At 39.6% G+C, this 23,974-nt stretch overlaps 2 protein-coding genes and 1 long non-coding RNA gene across 4 annotated transcripts; 1 reads left to right on the forward strand and 2 right to left on the reverse strand.

The window, feature by feature from the left end:
• Positions 1-1,348: 1,348 nt before the first annotated feature.
• Positions 1,349-5,614, reverse strand: nansa (N-acetylneuraminic acid synthase a). The gene is made up of 6 exons (XM_044346425.1): positions 5,332-5,614; positions 4,007-4,222; positions 3,828-3,927; positions 3,549-3,703; positions 2,627-2,893; positions 1,349-2,507 (listed from the first exon to the last, which is right to left on the reverse strand). Exons 1-6 carry the CDS (start codon positions 5,461-5,463, stop codon positions 2,298-2,300), a joined length of 1,080 nt encoding a protein of 359 aa, XP_044202360.1. The 5' UTR covers positions 5,464-5,614; the 3' UTR covers positions 1,349-2,297.
• Positions 5,615-5,790: 176 nt separating this feature from the next.
• Positions 5,791-7,856, forward strand: LOC122979179. The gene is made up of 2 exons (XR_006402808.1): positions 5,791-5,978; positions 7,645-7,856. It is a non-coding gene; the product is annotated as an uncharacterized LOC122979179 (long non-coding RNA).
• A 4,538-nt stretch (positions 7,857-12,394) lies between these two features.
• clta (clathrin, light chain A) lies at positions 12,395-23,490 on the reverse strand. 2 transcript variants are annotated; one of them, XM_044345958.1, is made up of 7 exons: positions 23,203-23,490; positions 22,072-22,100; positions 20,153-20,270; positions 19,734-19,845; positions 17,683-17,736; positions 15,153-15,188; positions 12,395-13,608 (listed from the first exon to the last, which is right to left on the reverse strand). In XM_044345958.1, the coding sequence occupies exons 1-7, from the start codon at positions 23,378-23,380 to the stop codon at positions 13,437-13,439; spliced, it is 699 nt and encodes a 232-aa protein (XP_044201893.1). In that variant the 5' UTR covers positions 23,381-23,490; the 3' UTR covers positions 12,395-13,436. The 2 variants fall into 2 exon arrangements, with proteins under 2 accessions (XP_044201893.1, XP_044201894.1); XM_044345959.1 differs by lacking the exons at positions 15,153-15,188; positions 17,683-17,736.
• Positions 23,491-23,974: the final 484 nt, after the last annotated feature.

Below are 23,974 nucleotides of genomic sequence, written 5' to 3' on the forward strand. Positions count from 1 at the left end.
TATTATAGCTGTTAATTTTCCCACTGAGTAATATAACACACATCCTGCTGCCTCGATGACACCAAGACATTCAATTAAGCATAATCAATACATTTCACTTTTAAGCTTTTCTTTTTCTGTTTATGCACACAGAATTGAATTTGGTAAATAAGCCAGTTATTTAAATGAGATACAAGGAAACCACAGCTGCATATAGACGTTGATGTTTCGTTTTGGTTTTTTATGTCAGAGAAGTTCACTGCACCTGTTTCCCTTCATGAACCACAGCTGACACATTTTAAGATGTTGGAGAGTCGATCTCAGTGTTGAACAGAGTTTCAGCAGAACAGCTCCATCTAGTGGCTGAAACACAACATTGCTTTTATTTTTTGGTATAAATAGAGACCTACAGTCCTCTGATTTTATATTTACAACCAAACAAACTTGCTGGCAGTGAGCTGGAACACACACCTTTAGCATCCAGAATTTTCTAATTAACCCTCAGCAAAAATCACAAACAGAAATCCCAGCGTCTCATAACTGCAAATTCACCAAGTGTTCAAGTTCATTCTCATTCACCAATCAAGTCTCTTAAAGGTAAAGAAAACACAAACAAATGTTCACCACGAGTCCAGGCTCTGATGATGATCCTCTCCTCATCAGACGGACTCAGTGCTCTGTGTGTACTGGCAAGAAAGTCTAGACATAATCCATGTAACATGTAACAACACCTGCAATAACAAATGTTCATCCATCTGCAGATGGTGTTTATAGAGAATCAGTTGGAGACTCTGATTCAGGCTCTGATCCACATCCAGAGGATTACAGATTACAGAACCGTTGTTCTAATGCAGTGCATGTGCTGTAAAATCATTTATAGTTTTTAAGACTTTGAAAAATTCACATATGAAACTGAAGTTTACTAAACTCCCTGCACACGAGAGCTGATCTAACCTCATAAGACATGAACAAGCCTCAGACCAGCCTGAAGAGTCACATACTAGGAGTTCAGATCCTATAACTGGCAACATTAATAAAACTGCATTAAGGAAACTGAATTATTGTGTCCAATTTCATCATGTATGAAATCTGCAATAGTGGAATCAAAGGTTTTAGTGTTTTTGTTCAGTTCTAGCAGAAGTAAATATCTTCCTGCGACTGTTTATTTACTTCTAAATACTTTAGACTATTACATCCAAATACTTCAAAATCTAAAAAGGATACACACACAATTTTCCACACAGAAATTATTATGCAGAAGTGTAGTATTATACAGAAACTATAAATAGCAAACCTGGCATCACAATAAGATTACGTGCTTGCTCGACAACAGGCGCACAAAGACGCAATGAGAAGGAAACCAAAGAGGGAATTTTGGCAACATTTTATTTGGAGGCTTTATCTTTTCAGAACATCATAGATCTCAACAGACTTCCACATATTGACGTGTTAACATCCTTCATCCCAAAAATCATTATTACAGGACGGTGTTGCTGCCAAATCAAAGGCAGGAGGAGACAGGTTTATGACTGAAACATGGAAGAAATAAAATGCATACACAGAGCTTTAAAAATCTAAAGCAGACATTTCTTTCTTCACAATTACATCCAAAGAGTTTTTCCGCATCTGGCTCCGGTAGTTTCTGTCAGAGAAGACATACAGATACAAACTCACACTAGACTAGAGGCATCCTGACACCAGTTGATAATCATGACAGCATGCTGAGCCTGTAAGAGACGAATATGCTGACTGTTGGCATATAGGCTCTGTGATCTAACGAGCAGCTTCACCTCCGTGTGGTTCAATATTCATTTAATCTCTACAGCTCGTGCTAACATTACAGTGCAAAATATCTTTAGTTAACAGTGACAAATGGCTTTTGTGCCACCTCTGAACGCCCCAGTACTGACCACTGAGCTGAAACTACTACTGAAAACTTGTTAGATGATGGTAGTTTTATTATAGAGCCTGTTTGCTGAACATTTAGTGTATTACTTAAGGGTGGCTTTAAGAAAATTAAAAAGAGATACTTTGGCAAGAGAGAGCTAACGGGGTGAATGACTTACCAGAACACAGGAGTCCTCTGTTTGGACACCAGCTGTGATAATATTTAAACTAATACATGGTCCAATTATGTAAGAAATTATTGCAAAACCCTGTGGGCGATCAGAAATCTCAGCTGCACCAAACAAAATTACCACAACACTCCTGCATGTGTCATCTTGAGCTCCTTCCAAAATTTCCCCAGAGGATTAAATTACATTTCCTCTCAAATGAAGTGCCTTTTTGTACCATTTCTAAACCTCTCTGCCATCCTCTCAGCACTTGATCTTCTTGCCATAGCTGTCCACCACCTCCGGCGTGACGCTATCGTCTTCCTCCACGTCCTCCGTCACGGACTTGCCGACCAACTGGAAGATGTCCTCGGCTGCGACGCCCATGGGCTCGGCCACCTTCACCGTCAACATGTCCAGAGTCAGGGTGGTTCCTTTGGGGATCTTCACTTTGGCCACCACTGACTTACCCAGCTGCAGAGTAAAAGAAGAAGAGACAACAATTATTTTACAAGAGAATTCAAATGTTTTCTTTCTAAAGAATGAAAAGAGTCAAATGTCACTTAAATAAATTAAAAACGAGGATATCCCACCTTGTCATGGCACGGCCGCTCGCAGGGTAACATCTGCTTAATGCCGTTGCCCAGCGCTCTCTCCACCAGTCGGATGGAACGAACCAGCTCGGTCAGCTCAGAGGGCACCAGTGAGGCTTCGTGGTCACTTCCTTTCCACGTCTTGTCCAAAGTTATGTGACGCTCGATGACCTTTGCTCCGAGAGCTACGGCCGCCACTGAAATACTGATTCCAGACTCGTGGCCGGAATACCCAATGGGGATATCTGGGAATTCCTTCTGGTATTCCTGTTGTTGACAAGATAAGTTACACTCTTAAGAGAGACACTGGGGACGTAAACTGCTGTGAAAAATGTTTGGGCACTCCTTAAGTTTAAATAATGTGTTACAAAATCATGTGAAAATGAAAGTTGTGGTTATAAAAATTAAATTTCATTAAAATTGAGGGTGTGAATGTTTTTATATCCCTGCATCTGTGAAAAATCGTCTAAAATCACGGATTCAAATCCATAAGACGTAAGCGTGGCGTGGATTAAATTATGAACGCTGGAATCGAGAAACGATGAAATTATTAAGTCAAATTAAACGATCGTCCTCTTTCTACTTTATCCCAAAATATATAGAAGTGACTTTAGTGGAATCATGTCTAGTATCTGAGAAGATGAACAACGAATGAACCTGATTAAAAAAAATGTGTTAAAACTCAATGTAGCCATTATAAGAAAGTACAATTTGGAGTCCTATATTTTAAATACTAACAATTCAATGCAGTGAATTGTGAATGTAATATTTCAAAGGCTCTTGAAACTGATTATTCAACTGCTAAAATGTGTCTCAGTAATGCTTTAATTTTCTGTTAATGGGGTAAAATAATTTAAAAGAACCTCTAAAAATCTTTTCTTTTTGTCCCAACACTTTAATATAAAAGTCATATTCTACTTACTGCGATCACTCTGAGGTTGACATCTTCAGCTTCCAGAGGGTAGGCGCTGGTGCACTGCAGGATGGCAAAGTTCTGGTTGTGCTCCTTAACCGTCTTGTAGACCCGACGCATCGTCTCCATGGACTGCATCCCGCTGGACACCACCATGGGACGTCCTGACACAGACAGACAAGAGGGCAACAGTCTGATAAACATTGTGTATAATATAAGTGGAAGACAAACATGCATCTTATGATTCATGCTCAAGCCATTTTTCCAGATATGACAGTTCCCGCTCACCTTTCTTGGCCGTCTTCTCCAGATATGGGAAGTTGTTGGTGTCTCCAGAGCCCACTTTGAAGAAAGGCACATTGAGCTCATGGAGAAACTCCACAGCCATCTAAAGGCGGAGAAAAAGTTCAGGTGAAACTGCTGTTTAAAGTGTCACAAAACCTTCATCAAAAGTATCTCTCTCTTACCTCATCCATTCCTGAAGCGGTGAAGAAGATCCCGACCTCTTCTGCGTACTTCTGCAGTTCCTTGTACTGCTCGTGGCTGAACTCCAGATGGCGCTTGTGTTCACCGTAAGTCTTCCCCCAGGAATGTTTGGAGGTATAAGGGCGCTCCAAGGCACGCTTGTTAAATTTGTACTCTAATTCACTTTTCTGGAACTTGGCACAATCAGCACCGCAGTCCTGTGAAGATGAATATAAAGTGTGGGCCAAAATAAAGAGGGGACGCTTGGAAAATATGTTGAAAGAATTACATCTCAAATCAATTGCTGGTGTGACAGCAAGTTACAGCAAGAGTCTTTTTCTCAACATGCAAAACTGATTTTTTTTTCTACAAGCAAGTGTAGCAATAAACATATTAGGAGGGTAAAGTTCCCATATTGGAAACTGCTTATAAACTTAACACATCCTAAACACAAATTATCCAAATTACATAATTTATCCCAGGAAACATCCTTGGGAATCAATTAAAAGTGTTACTGAACTCAACAACTATAGAAACCCTGCCCCCTTTACTTAATGAAATAAACAGTGGCATATAATTTTCTAGTGTGACAGATCGAGTTTGACTGACACAGGAATGCAGTTTTGTCAGTTTACTTAACTGTAGGCTGATGAAATGAATACTACGTCTCGCATAGAATAAGGCTGCAACGTACAGCAACACTGTATAATACAATGTGGTTTCACGTCAGCAGTCAGAGATCTTATAGATCAGCTCATTTATGGGAAGAAAAAAAAAGATTATTCCAGACTTTGATTCATTTTATATGACACACGTTTGGGCATTTAGGATTTAACTGTGCACTTAATCATGTGACATATATTATATACTTTAGAATAATGGATAATAGATGTAGAACTGAATAAACATAAGCACAGAGATATAATGTAGCTTTGGTACAGAGACAGGAACCTCGTATGTCTACTGTGTGGCAGGTATGAATAGACAAGCCAAAGTCCATTCATAAATTTGGCAATTTAACATTTAACAACATGGTTTAATACAGTTTTACAAAAATCCTTCCACACGTGCATATAGATGGCCCATAAATTTAACAATATTATAATAACCTTTATATGGACACACTAGTTCCCTTTCATTCAAAGTAATGATTCAGATGAAGGCGGGGACCAAGATAATAAATTAGCCGATTTTTAAATGAGTTTATAATAGGCTACATGTTATTCTGATCTTCCCGTGAATGTGTCGTGGCAGTTTCAGATGGAAACAACAGAAACAAACATGCAAAATCAATCTGTACGATGTCTTTCCGTGTGATGGGTATTACCTTTGCCATTTTGATCATTTTCTTAGCAATCTCAATGTCTCCCTGGTGGTTTTGTCCAATTTCAGCAATGATGAAACATGGATGGTTACCTCCGATCATTCTGCCGGGGCACAGCTCAAACTTTAAAGGCATTTTGTTGGCAGAAAAGGAAACAAGACACAACCAGAAGAAGTAGTTTTATCAGAGAGCTGAGGCGGATGGACAGCGGTGAGCTGGTTGAGTCTGGAGACGCCGATCGGAACACTTAACGTGCTGCACATCCAGGATGTGCGGCGACTTCCGCATTTGTGGTTCAACGTAAAAGCCGGCCGTGCCTAGGCGCTAACCCTAGATTTGCGAAAGATCTCGCGAGAGTGATCATTTTAACCCAAACCATGATCTTTCCCTAACTCTAACCAGGAGTTTTTTGTGGCTAAGCCTAACCAGACCTTAAATTTAGCTTTTTCACATCATAAAACATAATTATTTTGTACAATGACAAACAACGCCTACAAGTCTCGCGAGAGTTTTATAAATCGATGGTTACCATATAGACGCGACTGTGAACGCCTGATTTCTTTACAAAATAAATGCATTCACGTTCTGATGAGAATGGATGGATGAATGGATGAATCACCTTCTGTAACCTCGCATCACATGTCATTCTGGTCAGTCTATATGTGTGAAAAAATCAACGTGAATTTTGCAAAATGTGTAGAACATCTTGGACCACACATGGAAACAGTAATTAGGATGATGTGACAACATTTCTACAATGTTTCGGGTAAATATATATAACACAGAGCGTGCTGAGACTGGTGAAAAGTTCTCACACACTTATCCCAAATCAAACCTGAACGAATAGAAAATTGTTGGCAGAAAGATGTTTCAAATGAGTTACTCTGAGCTATTCAACACCTGCGATGCACCTTTGATGAGAGGCCCATCGGAAAGTTTCTAAAAATAAATTAAACAAAACACTGTCAGTTGCACTACCTGTCGCACTAGTGACGTGACTGCAGCAACAGTTGACGTATGGAAAGCAGTCAAACCGGAAAGAGGAAGACACAGGCAAGAGACGTGTCACCTATTGATAATCCAGTACTACCATACTCATATGTTTACAACTATTTGTGAACTCCCAAATAAGACCATAAAATAAAACTATAATACAGAGAATTTTAAGACCCTTTTTATTCACAAGATTAACATTTCTGAAACACTGATTACTATTTAAGGGCCTAATTGTGGCACCTTTAAAATGAACAGAAGTTGTAAGTGAAATCCCAACACCATTAAATTAACATTCCCCAAACAGGTACTGAATATAATTCAAGAGCAGCCTATAAAGTCACATACATTACCACACTTCACAATTTTATTATGATTAACTGCTGGGAAAATTAGGGAGCGACAGATCATTCCAAACACAGATGATGTTCATACCACATGATAAATATTGCCACTGAGTGAGGTCATTTTAAAAGTCATCCATGGTAGTTTTGTCAGTCTGGGCAGGACTGGAGACAACATTTACCTTTGAAAGGTCTGTCTCATATAGACAAACACAGTGGACATCACCGGATAATATTTACATGCATCTGTGTTGCAGACGTGTTCACATGTCTCTTGTTAAAAATGTGCAAATCACACAGCTGCCCACTCCAAATCCTCTCCACTCCACCATAAAGTTGGAGGACTTGCAAGAGACATATTTTTTTTAAAAAGAATGGTCAAAATCAGTGCAGTAAAAGTTGAGATATCCTGATTTTCACTCTCTTGTATGGATGATCTCAGATCACAGAGAAGTTTCGCAAAGTGTCTTCACATCCCACACAATGTTGACGCAATTTTAAACTGAGGTACATGACTTAATGTTTAACACCACACCCTGTAATTATAGGCTTTTTGTTATATTATTTCATTACCTCTTTGTGTCAGCTGTTGTCAACTTGTAAAGTTATTTAAAGACCTATTCGGACTTGTCTCTAACTGCACTTTTCACTTTATCAGACTGTCTCTCTTTCATTTAGACACACAGACTTAATCCTCTGAGATGGGAGACAAGACAGAATCTTGTCTTCCATCTCATTCTCTCTGCTGTATCTCTTTCTTTCTGCACACTGCAACACCGTCTGTCCATCTTCTGTGTGTCTGCCTCTCTCTCCCAACTTTTTGTGGAGGATCTGATCAGGATGATGCTGCATGAATTAAAAGTGATATACAAGAGACTGCGGGGGAAAAAAAAAGTTCTCACACACTGACTTGATTGTGACATGATTCTAAATCTGAGCATGTTTCAAACCGACCTTCTCGTGGCATTTCTTCTCGCAGGGCAACATCTGCTTAACAGGTGATCTATCTCATCATTGCCTCGACCAGTCAGATGGCTCGGACCAGCACCAGCTCTGCCAGCTCTGAAGGCTCCGGGGATGCTTCATGGTCGTTTCCCTTCACACACAGGGATGTAGATTCCCTGCTCACGTCCAGAATATCCAATGGGAATGTTGGGGAAAAGAGGGAGTAAAAATCTATTTGTCACTCATGCTCGTAGTGTACTTTGTGTTATGTGTGTTTTTCATGTGTGTGTATACGTGCTTGCTGACAATATCCAACATCTTCATTCATGAACGGAGCTGATGAGATGAACTTTAAAAGAGTGTTACCTCGGAGGCCTGCCTGAGACACACACACACACACACACACACACACACACACACATACAAAAGGTTTATACATTGTTCCTTTTCCCAGCATACAAATATTCTCTTCTTAGTTTGTTGAGGGGGCATGTCGGTTGAGACAGGATGCAGTTTCCAGTCTAACTGGTCTTCGTATGACACTCCCAGTACTGAAGTGAGATAAAATAAATATGCATCATAATGTCAAGGCATAATTGAGGCGCTGGCTTTGTCCATTGTGTGTTTACAGATGCTTTAACACCTGTCCCTCCCATATCCTCTTCACCTCCCTCCCATCTGGCAAACAATCCGCAGTATTTAAGCCAGCAGCACCAATGAATCAATGAATGTGCAATAGTTTTTACCCACAAGCTGTGAGCTAAATACTCTGTCTCTTACACACCTTGGCTAACACACACACACACACACACACACGCTTGGACACTTGGAAAATAAACCAAGCACCTGCCTTCTAAGTTTTTTTTTTATCGACAATGTTTTAATGTATTTTACTACTCATGGACACAGAGTTCTGTATTTGTTTTTTAGATATATATTCATTGTGTGTTCTTTTTTGCTGATATGTATGTCGACTTGCGCTGGCTGATGTGTGGTTCGTGTGTGGCTGAGTGACAAATAAACTTCTCCTGACAACAGAGCTTTGTCAGGATGCCTGGATGTTCCCTTGTTAAGGCTTTGCTGTAACGTTAAGGAATACTGTAATATCAGATGACAGTCGGGCACTAACTTTACTGGAGTATAACTGTTGAGGCTGTTTAGAGTGTGTGAAAGCCCTTGACTACTGGGGCAAACAAAATTGCGTTACCGATTTGATGATGCTGTAATGTCCATTAGAACTGCAATGACATGTTTGACTTAAATGTTAAACATGATAAACATGTCTTCTCTTGTGCCTTATTTTTGGCCCAATCCAACCGTAAAACGGGTGTTTCCAGTTTGACGTGCAGTTTAGCTCTTTTCCACAATGGGAAACAAATGACCTGTAACCTGGATGGAACTGTAGTACAAAGGAGGTTGGTTCTGCTTTGCTCTTCCTTTGTATTTTACAAACCAGGACGGATGAGATCATTGAAAAGACAACATGCTTCTGACGTACGTATATATGCTCCTAATTACTATGATTTTTCTCATCATTATGTCTTCAATTCCCAATTTGAATGTTCATTGTTTAATTATGGGGGGGAGACACACTTGCCATTTAAAATAACAACAAATCCATCTAAATATCTGTGTGTGGTAGTAATGAGAGGTATTGCCAGCTCATTTAAAGCTTATGAACTTGGTCACATCTCCCAATCACTTCAGCAGGCAGAATCAATGCTGTAAAAATGAATATCCTTCCAAAATGTTTGTTTCTATTTCAAACTGTTCCTATACTAATATGAAAATCCGTCTTTACATCCAACGACAAAATAATGTCTAGTTTCATTTGGAACAAAAACTAGACCCAGATTTAGAAAAGCTTATTTGCAGCAGTCATGACCAGGTGGGGAACTGGGACTTCCTCATTTCCAGTTTTACGACTGGGTGTGTAACATTCATGCTCAATCTGATAAGCATGCTGAAAATCAATGGGTACAAATGGATCACAAGTCATGCTATCTGACATCCTGACTGACTGATCTTTTGTTTTCTACAATGTCTCACCGTCATTTCACTATGTTAAGAACAATCTCTGATGACTCTTTTGGTATTTGGAAACAGAATGGCATAGGCAGCATGAAGGCCCTTTTTATTGATAAAATATTTCCTACCTTTGAACAACTGTGAAATAAATTTAATTTACCACAATCCCATTTTTTCAGAGTCCTCCAGGTTCGTGGTTATATTAAAGCTAATACAACTTCCTTCCCCAACTTGCCTGATGAATATCCCTTGGAATCTCTGTTTTTCCTTTGAGTCTTAAAAAAGGGGGTGCAATATCTTTTATTTATAATTTCTTGTCTGATTTACAAAATCTATCACTGGAGATTCTTAGGTCTGTATGGGACAGGGATTTGGGGATGGCTTTGATGGTGGAGCGGTGGAGAAAAGCCCTGGAAGGGTTGCATACGGCCTCAATCTGTGCCTGGCACGGCATCATTCGGTTCGAAGGTGCTGCATCACCTTCATTTCTCTAAAGTCAAATTCTCTAAAATGTTTCCAGATGTAGATTCTACCTGTGACAGATGCAGACTCTCACCTGCCTCTCTAACACACTTGTTCTGTCCTAATATGTCCACTTATTGGAGTTCAATCTTCAAAACACTGTCAGATATTTTCAAAATGATGATTCATAGTAGGAGAGAACAATAATCTTCCTGAAACTAAACTCAAAATAACAAAATTTGTCACTTTGTCAGCACAGAGATTGATCCTTCCTCCGCCGGAGGACTCCTATCCACCGAGCTGTGACTGACGGAGGTGATGCAGCATCTCAAATGTTAGACACTGATGTTCACAAAACGTGTCTCCTCTGATAACTGAGAGAATTTGGAAACCGTTTATAGATTACATTAGAGCTAAGCTTTAACCCCCCACCTTCCTGAACGCAACTCCGAATGTGGAGTGAGTCACATTTGTTTATTATCTTGTATCTATTTCTGTCTTTGTAGCCCACCACAATGAGATAAGCCTTGGGTGATGTAGGGCGTGAACTGATAAGGGAATTGTTAACAGGAGTCAGGAGTCGCAGCACTTCGCTGGTGAGAGATGTCTAATCAAGCGAGTTTCCTTCAGGTAAGCAAATGGGTGGAAATGTACTGTCGGAGTCATGCAACGATGTGCTTTTTATAAGTCTGAGTGAGCCTGCCTCCACAACGGCTACATTTACATGTGAAGCAGGTTCCAGGTGCTCCAACACACACACACACACACACACACACACACACACACACACACACACACACACACACACACAGAGCTGAAAGGCATTCAGTGCGGATATTGGAGATAAGATCCTGCTTTATACTGAGAAGAATGACTTTAACTCTTTGATGTGTTTGCAGTTAAAGTTCTTGCATGAAATCTTTCATTGAAAGACTTTGTTACTCTGACTTCACACTTTGTTTTTTCTTTAACTAAAATCCTCTTAGTCATCAAACCCTTTAAAACTATGCAGACAAATGTGATATAATCTTTTTTCATTCAATTCAATCATTTTCAACACTTTTCAGCTATTTTTTGCAAATGTCCACAAAAAGGACTGCAATTTTGAATTGTTGCTGACAATCTGCTGTTTATATCTGTAGAAAAAAAGCAATAAAAATATTAATGTATTGTTGGGTGTTCATAATTTCTCACAGTAAATTTATTCAGTCACAAACAACCTTAATTTTATGTCCACAGTCTCATATCTCAAAATTGTGAGCAACCCCACCCAAATGTTTTTCTTATTGTGAATTAGTTGTCACTCCCAGTTTTGAACTATAATTATCTGAGGTCCAAGTATCTTATCAAACTGTAAGAAATACATAATGACCCGCCCCGTCTTCTCTTCCTGCAATTAACAGACAAACTGAAATACAGGACGGTGGTATGAGAATAATAAAAAGACAAGATACCCCGAAACAATAAACAATGACATGTAAAAACATGTGGAAGCATCGAGTCTCAAGAACCTGCTTCTTTTTTTTTTTTTTTTTTTTTACTTCAACTGGTGGGTCAACCAGTACAAACTCCTGGATACCAAATGTGTCTGTTTGATATAACGGTGCTTCCATAAAACACAGAAGAGGCAGAAATGCGAGTGATGACACAGAATATATACTGGAGCACACATGTTACGTTTGTATTCAAATTTATATTTGAATGAATGAATAAAAAAGTGGAAACACTCAGGACTGTTGTGATGTGACTGTGTAGTGAAAATTCCTGGAGTAGTACAACTGAATTTATTGTCAAACACCAACAGACTGCAGAACGAAGCCTGATGTATGAAAACTAGAAAACTAATGTGTAAAACAGATTTTGCTTGGTGTGCTTGGCTTAGCTTTTGCAAAGCCTTTTGTCCTGTCCTGTCTTTATTGCAGCAAGGTTGTCACAATCATGACTGGAGCATGAACAGGTAATAATAATGATGTTTCATGGTATTACTATTAATTAAATTAATCAAATGTACTTTCAAGAGGTAAAACCAGAACTTTATCCCCCAAGAACATTCAAAAGAAAACACAAATATTGAAAATTCTGCATAAATGCAGATATTTGAGTTGGTGGAGACTAAAACAGAGTAAAAAGAGATTTTTTTTTTCTTCTGTCAGGACTTTTGTCATCTTGTTGAGGAATTATTCTGCTCCCTTATAGACACAAATTGATTTAGTTTTACAGTTAAACTCACATCTTCCCAGTTGGCACATTCACATAACATTTATTACCCAGTTAAAGAACAACAGGACGACAACTTTGATTCACTTTTTTACTGATATTGAAATCAAATGGACAATGAACACGCATGGTCAAGCAACAGCTGGCTAACATCTAGTTCTCTTTAAAACCACAACTGTCTAATTTCAATGACAAACATTTTATATTCTGTATATATATTGCCTTCTGTATATGTACATAAGTACACGCATAGAGTACATACACGCACACTGTTGAGGTTTACACACACATACAAACGGGTCACATTTATTGTAATGACTGGACTTTGTTCAGTTCCTGGCTGGAGGGGAGAGGCTTTTCAAAAAGGAAATGCATAGATTGGAAAATTGAACACAATATGCCACAAGCAGGCTCTACACACACAGTTCAAAGTACACACACTGAATTTGGAGTTTTGTCTCGAGAGTTTGGTCCTTAGAAAAGAAAACAATACAGAAAAAAATTCTGAAGAGGATGGAAAACATGAGGTGAATAAAACCATTTAACATCAATCAACCCTCGTAGGTCAGAGGAGGATTCATGAGGTTGACAGGCTAAGAGTTAGAGCACAGCATCATGGGAATGATATTGTTTGGGGGGCCATGTACAAGCAGCAGGTTGTAGTGTAGCTGTAGGCCCAAACAAATCAATCAACCCTTCCCTTTTAGTGTCCCAACTCACCACCCTAACACTAGTGTTACACAAGACCACAGAACATGTAGATCTACGTGGCCTTGATCTCAGTACATTTAAAGAGGAAAAAGGAATTTACAAGGTCTTAATTGGTTTGTGGAAGAGGTGCGCACCAGTAAAAACCCTTCAGGGGGCAGATAATGATGAGCTGGTGCTTCGAGGCTAATCTCTACAGCCCTGCCTGGAGGAGACAGATGATGGTATGATCACTGGCTATATCCTTCCACTAGAGCAAAAAACAGGGCTGTGTATGGCAAATAGATATGGACAGAAAGGGTGTAAACGCCCTTTTCTTCAGAATACAGATGTGGGACATCAGTAGTTGGATTTGTCGGTGTGTGGTGATAGAAGATGATATGGAATGACGCCGTGAGCAACGTTCACTGCCTAGCGGACTAGCGGGGACTGCTTCAGGGAGATGAGGACGGAGCGCATGCGGGACACGTCTTTGGCCTGCTTGCTGGACTTGGGGTTGAAGTCACAGAGCCGAGCCACCCGCTCCCACTCCGTGCCGGGGTTGTTCTCGTCCATCTCTGAAATCATGGCCTCCTCAGCCGCCCTGCACGCAACAACAGGAGAGGAGGAGGAGGAGGACAGGACAAGGAACAGATAGCAGTCAGTGGAGGAAGAGGCAAGATACACATCAGTACATGTACAGTACGACCCTGAGAAAGTCCTCTGCTGACAACCAACATACACAAGTTCTGATGGAAAACAGTACCTACTGGGCTGATTCATTGGTTGGATGGATTAAATGCAAGTTTAAATTTCTGTTTAAAATCAAGATTTGAGAAATACTCCTCTTCCCTAATCCATTCAGTATAAATCTCTGCAGTTTATCTCCTTTTTTGGGCTCAGTGGGACTTTGTTGGTTCAGCAGAGTCTAACTCAGGGCAGAAGGGTCTAATCACCACACAGAAACAGACATCCATCTGTCTATTTACGCCCACAAAGAGAAACAAGCTACAACAGTTTCATTACCGGTGGCATGCCCCCAACTCTGCTTACACATCGCAGTACCTGTATTTTCAACTCTCCACGACAGTTAAAGGGAGGTACGTATAAAACACTGATGAGAAATCCAAAGATAAAAACAAAGAAACTAGAAAAAGTCTTTTTAAGGTCTGGTAAGCATTTTTTGGTTGGTTAAAAATGCAGTTCTGGATAGAACTGGGGGGGAGGGGAGTTTACCCACACCCACAAACTTCAACTTGCCCTGTGGCTGCATATTTACAATGTTCTCTTTCCTCTGCAAGACCCAAGTATAGAGATGATAACCTCATCTGTATACTTGTCCTTGATTTAAAAAGAACACCAGTGGCAAGTTTTGGTTGTTTTTTTTTTTTAACCAATCTCAAAAGAACTGGAAGCACTACTGGGCCTTAGCCATGCATTGTGCAGCGGCTGAAAAGCAGGCTATTTGGAGGAGGGAGGTGGCAAAGAATGGGTTTACTCTGATTTCATGTGTCATATTTGTAGGAAGAGATCAATTAACTTCTTCTTGGTGAGGGTTGAGGCGTTTTTTTTTTAAACCATCTATCAAACCAAAAAAAAAAAAAAAAAAGTGACAGTTTCACTACAGGGCTTACCACATAAACACTTAAAACACAAAGTAAAAAAAAAATTAAAACAACAAACACGAGTAAACAACTAAAAATGGATCAATGCCACTATCACAAGACATTTTAAGATGCAAGTCACAGATTATGGCTAAACAAATGTAAGCCTTGATCCCAACCCACCCGCAAACAGTTATTATTCCACTGCCGTACATTTTTTCTACTTCTTCTAGTTGCCCCCCCAACCCCCCCAAAACTGCAGGCACAAGCTCAGCTACTAAACTACAACACAGTACACAAAGCAAAATGGGGATGAGAAGCCAATGAACATTCACTGTCACAACCAACTACAAAAACACAAGGGACTAGAGGGACCACAACACCACAGAAGGGACAATATACCAAACCTCTATCTAGGCAGTGGATCTAAACTGTCGGCCTGGTAAAACTGAGCATCTGTGCAACGCATACTTATCTAACACACTGTCCCCTGTCAAAAATATCAGTTATTTGGATGTTCTGGGGTTTTATGTTTTTACTTAACTGGTCTAGGCGGTAGCAAGGATGGTTAATGTGTGTGCTTTAAGGTGCATAGGAAAAGAAAACAGGGAGAAACAGTTTCACAAGTCAGAATTTAGAAGAGAGAGAGAGAGATAGAGGGGAGGGGGACGAAATGAAAGACAACAAAAATGAGCTAAATGCAGATGTTAAAGCCGGCATGCAAAAGCAACATTTTTTTTTTTTTTAAATTTCTTTTTTTTCTTCTTTCCAAAGTGTTCTATAAAATGATGAGTGTGCAGCCTTTGGTTTGGTTCATGGAAAGGAATCCGCTGTATTTACTGCTTAGCTACACACGCAAGGAAGTTATGGCCTGGGGTCTCATTTATAAAACACAGCAGATTCTTTTTCAATAATCAAAACACAGTAATAATCTGTTCTATAAATGTCCAAAAAGCTCGTCTACAGAGATTGTAGAAAAATGTGTCCATTCTCACATTTTTTTATTTCCTGACTTTTGTGTAGGAGGTGGCATTCACATCGTTTAAGCCCACTTCTTCTTTGCTGAATGTTTATAAATGAGGCCCCTGCAGTTCCTGTCAGATTCACACCAACAGGATGAAGGAGGAAGTCGTGTGACTCTGTGTCGTTCTACATCGACACTGTTGTTCCATAGTATACAGGAAATTCCACATGTAAGCCGACAATATGCTGCATGAGCTGCATTGAGGTGTATACATAAAAAAAAACAAAAAAAAAACAACCTTTGCCTACTGAAAGAGCATCCAGGTGACGTTATCTGTGACAGTCGCCGCGTCGTGTGCATGTTTACAGGCAGGTGATACACAGACTCTGCATGCACAGCGATCAGTTCACTATGTGCTCTGGTGAAGCGGTGCACTTTATCAGTTTATCTAACACCAAAACAAGCAGCGCTCATTTTCAGGTTGTGGTAGGCGACTGCTCTGTTTGTTTGATGAATTGATAAGGTGCACCTCTTTCACCAGAGCACATCAACATGAGTTTATTTGTCTAATTTGCCTGACTTGATATTGCGCGTCCTGCAATGTGACTACTGCACATGCCCACATTGCCATGTCGATGCTGAAACGATAAATCGTGCAGCCCTAACACACATCATATCCATCAGATATACGTTTATAAAAAAAACAACTTTATTTTATAACAGAGTACAAGTCTAACGCTGCTCAGAGTTACGTTTCCCCTCTTGAATAAGCTTGAAACAGCTGTGTACACCACAATGCAGGCTGACGGATGTTCCCCAGTAATCTGACTGTAAAACCAAAGGCTGCACAGCTCAGGCTATTGGACAGCTGGCTGGGCAAATCAGCATGTCATCCTATAGGACAGCAGGAGCTACACAGCAGCTAATATTCTAATAAAAGCATGAACACAGTTCAGTTTGAAGCAGTTGTGTATCCATGACGTGGCCAGTGGTGCCGTTACTCAGATCTTTTCTGTACATTCGAGTACTGGACTCACGCTAATCGTATAACAAGTCGAGACATCTGCAAGTTTCATATCAAATTCTGATATTTTAAAGGCTACCTGGGCATTAATTGCAGACCGATTTAAGAGGCAAAATCATAGACATAAAGCTAGAAAACTATATGTCTGAAATCATCTGTTAAATCATCTGTTTACTATTATTGAGCCATGGCAAAAAATAACATCTAATAATTATAAATAACACTATTTATTTGAGATCGGAAAGAGATACAACTAGACCTACACACACTAGACGTAACTCCTGTTCTGCTCATGGCCCTCGTCATTACACCAGTGAGCGGCTGAGGATGGGAAGTTAGGGCGAGTATTTAGGAGATTCAAAGTAAAACTCTGCCAATTTCTAATTTTACAAACAACATCTCAAGATAAAACAAAAAACGTTGAGGTGATTGGGACGTAAACACAATTGCTTCAAACGAATCTATAAGCATCCTACTTCTGAACAACAGATTATTGTAGATTAATTTGGGCAAAAAAAAAAAAAAAAAAAATCACATTAATAAGGGTGTTAAGTAAAAGCAAAACACTTTCTGGGAGAGTTCATACAATTAATGTCAGCAAGTGTTAATCATTGGAAACTTATGAAATGTATTTGCAAAATGTTTCGCCGAAATGACTTGAAGAGAAACAGTATGTGATGATTGATAAATCCACACAGGCACAGTTATTATGAAAGAACCTGATTGATTTCTATGGATGTGACTGAGGAGTTTGACAGTGTGTGTATGTGTGCATGCAGTCATTCTGAAATATCCTGACAGGCGTCCACTCACAGATGACATGCAGACATATGAGGTGGAAATGATTACTGCAGTTGAAATTTGGAAAAAATAACTACAAGCTAGATGATGAGAGAAACAATCCAAGTAAATGTTAAAAAAAAACTAAAGATGGAACTAAAACATGGCAACACAGGGAGGGGTAACTAACGGTCTAACTAATGAGATGCATAAGATGTCGATGGTTAGATTCTGGGAGTTGATGACGATGAAGAAAACAAAAAAAAAAAAAATGAAAAAAGGAGGATGTTAGTTGGAGCAACATACACATAACCAATGAGCTCAGAGAAGGGCTGCTTGTAGAAGTCTTCATCCAGCACCCTGGACAAACATCCGCCCAAACGACAGAGCAGCAAGAAGGCAGGAGAGAAGAGAGACAGCGGTAAAAGGGAGAAGAGGATGGAAACACAAGCATTATAGGTTACCACACAGTAATAAGCTCAGGCAAGTTATCAAAGGCTCAGGTTTTGGAAGTACTTCTGAACGCAGCGTTGGGGGGGACGTCAGTGGCTCAGGGAGACTGACTGGCGTCCACCCCCCTGAAATCTCTAATTGCAGAAAAACAGCATCAGCACGTCGGATTTGCAACAAAATTACACTAAAGTCAGAGAATGAATTCAAACAGGATCAAAACTCCTTTTTTGCCTACAAATCTGTTTTTAATCATTAGCTGTGGTTATAAGATAAAAGGTAAAGTATTTGCTTATTACGGCTTCTTAAATGCTCATTTTAGGTTCATATCATTAACTGAATACTTTTAGGGTTTTATTTGACTGTTGGCAAGACAAAACATGTAATATTAATGCACTTTGATTGCTGGTAAATTAGGGGGATAGACATGTGTACAAGTGACTATGGATTAGTTGAGAAAACAAGCCGTAGATTCATAAAAATATGTTGTTTCCTTTTGGTAAAATGGGAACCATACTTCCACACCGAATGAGGAGTCATGCCAGATTTCCACCAAGTAGACACAGAGGGTAGCCGAGATGAGTAGTGAGCCATGGCTGCTGGTGGTTTATTATTCATAAAGCAGCAGGGCTACGTTACAGTGCAGGAGAAACTTTAGCAATTCAACATCCAGTGATGAGTTTACCTGGTGGCACAAACATACCAGCCACGCTGTTTTTAGTCCGTCCTAAAAAAGGTAGTACATGTTTAACAACCGTATGATAAAACAACTCGTCAGTATTATGGAGTGGCTTTATATAAGTTACTAAAGTGATTATGAGATAAACTCTCTTGAGCCACTGTGCTACACTTAAAAATAACAGGAAGCCAAACACACAGTCAAGTGAAGGAGAGCAGTGGAAAAGCCAGCCCGCTGTCAGGGGATCTGGCAGACAGCTGTTTGTCCTCCACCGCTGCCAATTCACTGAGCAAAAGGTAGAGTAAATATATTATAATAAAAAACACAATACGATAGTTGATTTATTCATTAAATTAAATGTATAGACACATCTAATTTGAGCCTTATCTTAAGTAGAGGTCTTCAGATGCTTAAGCTGAACAGTTAGAGTGCTGTGTGCTGCTATTACAAACCAATGGAACTGAAACTGAGACAAACGCCGCAACACAGAAATCTTTGCTGCAGGGTTGTTGTATTGAAAGATAAGAGATTGTAGAGGTTTGAGTTGTTGTTTTTCCTGGTCAGTTGAGCTGGTGAAGGCTTTGACTTAACGCCACCAGAAAAGAATTTATATGTACATGAGCGTGTCACAGCATGAGATGCTACGATACAGCTGTGATATCATCCAATGGGCGACTACCACGACTTGAGGCTGAAGATGCCGGCTCAAAGAACATCTTTGGCTCCGATTGACTTCCGTTCAAAAAGGTCTCAAATTCTCTCTAGAAAGTCTGTATTTTTCTTCAATGAGACGTTATGGTCTCCATCACTAAATTCAGGCCTCCTAATGAGTGTGCTGGTGGTCATTTTGGAAATTATTGCATTAATAAGATTTGAAGATGTTTAGAAGGTTTTGATGTCTGAGGCGTAGGCCTGCTGCTCTCCCCGGCTCCGGGAATCGCACTGAGTCAGACTTTCTGAGTTTATGTTTTAAAAAGGTTCAGGGGACCCATACACTCTGAAATAAATCTTAGTATTCAGTTATATGCTCACTGGCAGCTGGGTTGAATGCCTACTATCAACTGTTAATATCATTTTCACTTAAAACTTTGCTCGAGATTGTGAGTTATTGTGCATCTTCCATATCATCATTTTGACTTTTTCTGCCAAGACACAAACTGTAAATGTGTTTTTAATTACAGAGAGATCAGCCGTGTCCCTGATTCTACCCCCTCTTTGAAGTCACTACCTGTTATTGGCTTTGGTTTTCTCCAGCTGCTCGTTCTGCCTGGCGTGCCACTCCTCCAGCTCCACCTTGGCCTTGTTCTTCCACTCAGACTCCTGCTTGCGAGAGTTATCATCTGGGGGAAGGAGATGAGCGAGAAGAGGAACAATAAAGAAGTGAAGAGGCAGATGGAAGATAAGGTAACGTAATAAATAACAGGAATCGGGGAAGGAAGAGATCATGATTACTGTGTTGGATTTGGCAGCGAATGTTAACACGAGTGTTCTTTAACTGACAGTTTACACACAGACACACATACTATTAAAAAGACTTCCTTGGTTTGGACCTTGAGCCCTTGGCATAAGTCTAAATGACATAAACCTCCACTTGTCACATCCCAGAGACCCAATGCTGTCTGTCTCATTCCTCCAGTTTGTGCTTACCTAGCATCTCCAGTCTCTCTCTTTGCTCCTCCCTCCACTTGCGTAGGCTTTCAGGTTCGGCCTGCAGCTGGTCTGCGCTGGAAATTGCTGCATATGCGTCTGATGGACCGTTGCTTTCCTGAGAAACAAGCAGAGATCATTTTTTATCATTACTGCATAAAAACATTTCATCAATGACATTTACGTATATATGGTGAAGAAACATTTGGTCACAGATTAGTTGTATGCTGTTTGAGAAGCTCTCTTAAAAAACAAATCAAGCCCACTTCAGGTTCTATCAGCTAAGCTTCTCTTACTGCCAGGAAGAAGTCCTTACACTGCACATGGCAGCAATGTTGCAATGACAGCGCAGGAAAAAGGAAGTTGAAGCAGCTCAAACAGCCAGATAGTTAAACCTCTGAGGCTGATACTGAAATCACAAAGTATTTCCGCACCATCACTTGAATATTAGGCATAACATTTACATTTTATACATAAAGAATGCTGCATAACTGTTGTGTAAAATGAAAAAAGACACCTGGTCAAATCTCATTTACTCACTTTAAGGATCCTTCTAGTCTATTAGGTTTTATTTTTGTAGATTTGGCCATCAGCAATTATGATATTGTCACTAAGTAACTTGCCTTTACCAAAGGAAAAATATATTGGATCGTGTAATTATGACTTCCGTGTCTCATAATTATGAGATAACATCTCATAATTACAGGAAGTCGCTATGTTTGATCAGGAGCACATAGTACGAGATGCTTCATGCACACATGAACACATGTACAATTAGTAATCCTATCTGAACACTATGGAACCATTTGGTAACAACTAGAACAATATAAAAATGTTTGTAGTGACAATGAAGCTGAAAGTCCTACTCAGGTCACAGAACACAGTGTAACACCGGCAGGTTGCAGAATCTGATGGGTCACAGATTACAGTTTAACACCAACATCCTGATCTCATAATTATCAGATACTTAAGACATAATTACCAGTTATGACGTCTAAAAATGTTTTTCAACCGCTGAATGCAAGGTGCTTTCGTATAACTTGAGCTTTTATGAAAGAGAAAACACAAGCAAAATGTATTTGTCTGTTTGGATCTCTTTTAGCTCAAGACTAGTCTCCCAGTCCATCTTAAAATCACAAATGTAAACATCCATGACGACTTACAGACAGACTTCCTGCTTCAACTCTGACCTACTGGACTGTACCGTGCACACACACAGTTTTCCTGTGCGATGGGGGATTATTACTGACATTTCAGGTGGATCACTTTCAGTTTTTCCACTTTCTGATAATCTGATTTAACTATTGACTTGTTTACATGTCTGATTGTCCGACTGCTTGTGTTTGTTGTCCTGGATGACTTCGCTTTAGTGATTGTCATGTTCCAGGTTTCTGCAACTACGTTGATGAGAACAATGTTATCATCACTGATAGAAATGATGATCAAAACTATGAACACACGGGCTGAGTCAGCGCTTACAGTATCAAATGTTTTCACTTGGCAACATTTTGGTTTTTCAATGCCGCATAAAGAAAACAAATCTTACTTTATCAGTACCAGTTGACCATTTATCAAAACAATAACATCAACAACAGACTAACACACACACAGATACTAAGAGACAGCACGCAAAAGCTCAACATTTCACTTGATTTCATAGCGTAAAAGTATGACGAGGCAAGCTTAGCCCCTAGTAAGCTACTCTGTTGAAAGCTTCTGACAACATTTTTTTCTCCAAAATGAACCAAACCATCAAAGCAGTTTGATTTGAAAATGACATGTATACATTGTGAGCACAAATAGGCAGCAAAAAAAGTCCCCTCATTCATACATGCAATACATGAGAGCAGTAGCAATGAGTAATTTAACTATTTATAAGTTAATTTATCAAGAACAAAAACAATGTGAAGAATTATTACCTCATGGAGCTCTCCGTTGACAGCTCCATCTAGAAAGATACAATGAAAATAGCTGTTAGAAATCAAGCAGGCAAATCAAATGGCAGAAATGGTAAAAAAAAAAAAAAAAAAAAAAAGGTTTGTAAAGAAACAAAAGGTCTACAATGACTAGACCTTTACTACTGCTGAATCCTCAAGATTTTCATGCACGCATATTTCATAACATGAAATGTCAGCACTTCTGACCAGCAGCTACAAATGCTGAACCACAACGTAGCTGCAGCTTCAAGGAAATGAGGCATTCATGACCAAAGGTCACTGAGCTCCATCAGTTTCCTCTTGTGGCTGTAATGTTGGCTACGTGTAGCGCTGCCAGCTAGCAGTCAAGCTTGATAAGAAGCAATGACTGACTGATGTTATCACAGCTTCAGATTCAGGATAATATTTATTGGCCGAGTATGTTACACATACAAGGAATATGACTCCGGTTTAGCGGCTTTCAATGTACTTAACTTACACTGAATAACAACACAAGAATCGTCAGATAATGACTACATAAAAGGTGAAACATTTTCTGTGGACTGTTGACAGGATACACATAGTGTAAAGAAGTGAAGAGTGCAAGAAGTGCTGAGATAAGCATTATATGGTAAAAATGACGTTACTTTACATACATATAATAGGTGGTTATGTACAGTATATACAGCCTGTTCAGATATACAGTAACTAGTTAGTGAGTGAAATGTACTGCACATTTTGTGTATTTTAGGCTAAAATAAATTACATATAATTTGTAGGTACAGTGGGTATTGTTTCAGTGACCATTCATTCATTTAAGAAACAGTATCGAGAGCTTGCATCATCACATAACAAACATTAACTAATCATTCAGAGTTTTCTTTTAGTCGTGTTCTTGTAACGCAACATTTGTCAATAATAGACAGAGTAGTTAATTTAACTTACTAGCTCAGCTAACGTTAGCAAGCTGGCTAGAAGAGCATCAACTTCAGTGTCCATTTAGGACCAAAATAACGTTTAACGGAACACTTGTGGTTTAGCAACATACAAAATCACCTTCAATTATAGCTAAAAAAATGTAGATAATGTTCAATGGAAGAAAACTGCCGTCACTAGACCACAGCAGTCACCCACCGGTGGAGTCTCCCAGCGACGACGGGACCTCTCCGCTGTCCAGGATGCTGAAGCCTTCGTCGTTTTCAATCCCCGCGATTTCGCTCTCCTGCTGGGCCAAGAAAGCGGCAGCGGGGTCCTCTTCCGAACCAACGCCGTTTCCAGCAGCGGGCGCGTTGAGCATGTCAAAATCATCCATATTTGTGTGTACTTTGTGGGAGAATAAGTACGAGAAAGCCCGAGCAGGTGTAACGGTTGACCGAAACCGATTAGCTCAACGGGAAGAAGAAGAAGGACGGGAAAAAAAGTAGTAAATGCTAGCAAAGCGGAAACAGATGATCAGCCAATCAGAAACCAGAATGGGTGACTGATAGTACAGTGCACCAATCGTACAAACGCTGCCTCAAAATTGGACCAATCAAATCTTTAAACCCTCTTGCATACGGGTCCCATGACCTGCTACGTGCTGTCAGACTTGAGAAAAAAACCGCAGTCTGCGATTAGGTGAGATTCAACTGAAAAATATTTAATATCATTATAAGGCCCGTATTTTAATATATAGAGATATTCAGTTATGTTGCTCAACTAAAAATCCTAATATATATGTATGCATAGTAACGTTATGCACATGGATGTTATTTTATGCAAATAAAAATATACAATATTATATGTGTTTTGTCTTTAGGTTTTCATGCTAAAATAAAAATCCATCAAAACAGTACTGTTTTATTGCACAAACTGGCAGTTTTTTTTCAGGGTATCATTTATATCGCCATTAATACCTCCACAATTC

Source organism: Thunnus albacares, chromosome 3, assembly GCF_914725855.1.
Source record: "Thunnus albacares chromosome 3, fThuAlb1.1, whole genome shotgun sequence".
Classification (NCBI taxonomy): Eukaryota; Metazoa; Chordata; class Actinopteri; order Scombriformes; family Scombridae; genus Thunnus; species Thunnus albacares.

What these genes read in the sequence shown, in the direction of transcription:
- nansa (XM_044346425.1), bottom strand. Translation starts at nt 5,463, where the DNA reads ATGCCTTTAAAGTTTGAGCTGTGCCCCGGCAGAATGATCGGAGGTAAC. An exon ending in CCGCTTCAGGAATGGATGAG is followed by an intron (nt 3,928 to 4,006) that starts GTAAGAGAGAGA and finishes CTCCGCCTTTAG; the next exon opens with ATGGCTGTGGAGTTTCTCCA. An exon ending in TCAACCTCAGAGTGATCGCA is followed by an intron (nt 2,894 to 3,548) that starts GTAAGTAGAATA and finishes TGTCAACAACAG; the next exon opens with GAATACCAGAAGGAATTCCC.
- clta (XM_044345958.1), bottom strand. Translation starts at nt 23,380, where the DNA reads ATGGATGATTTTGACATGCTCAACGCGCCCGCTGCTGGAAACGGCGTT. An exon ending in AAAACCAAAGCCAATAACAG is followed by an intron (nt 17,737 to 19,733) that starts GTAGTGACTTCA and finishes ATGTTTGTCCAG; the next exon opens with GGTGCTGGATGAAGACTTCT. An exon ending in CCTTGCTACCGCCTAGACCA is followed by an intron (nt 13,609 to 15,152) that starts GTTAAGTAAAAA and finishes TGTTGCGTGCAG; the next exon opens with GGCGGCTGAGGAGGCCATGA.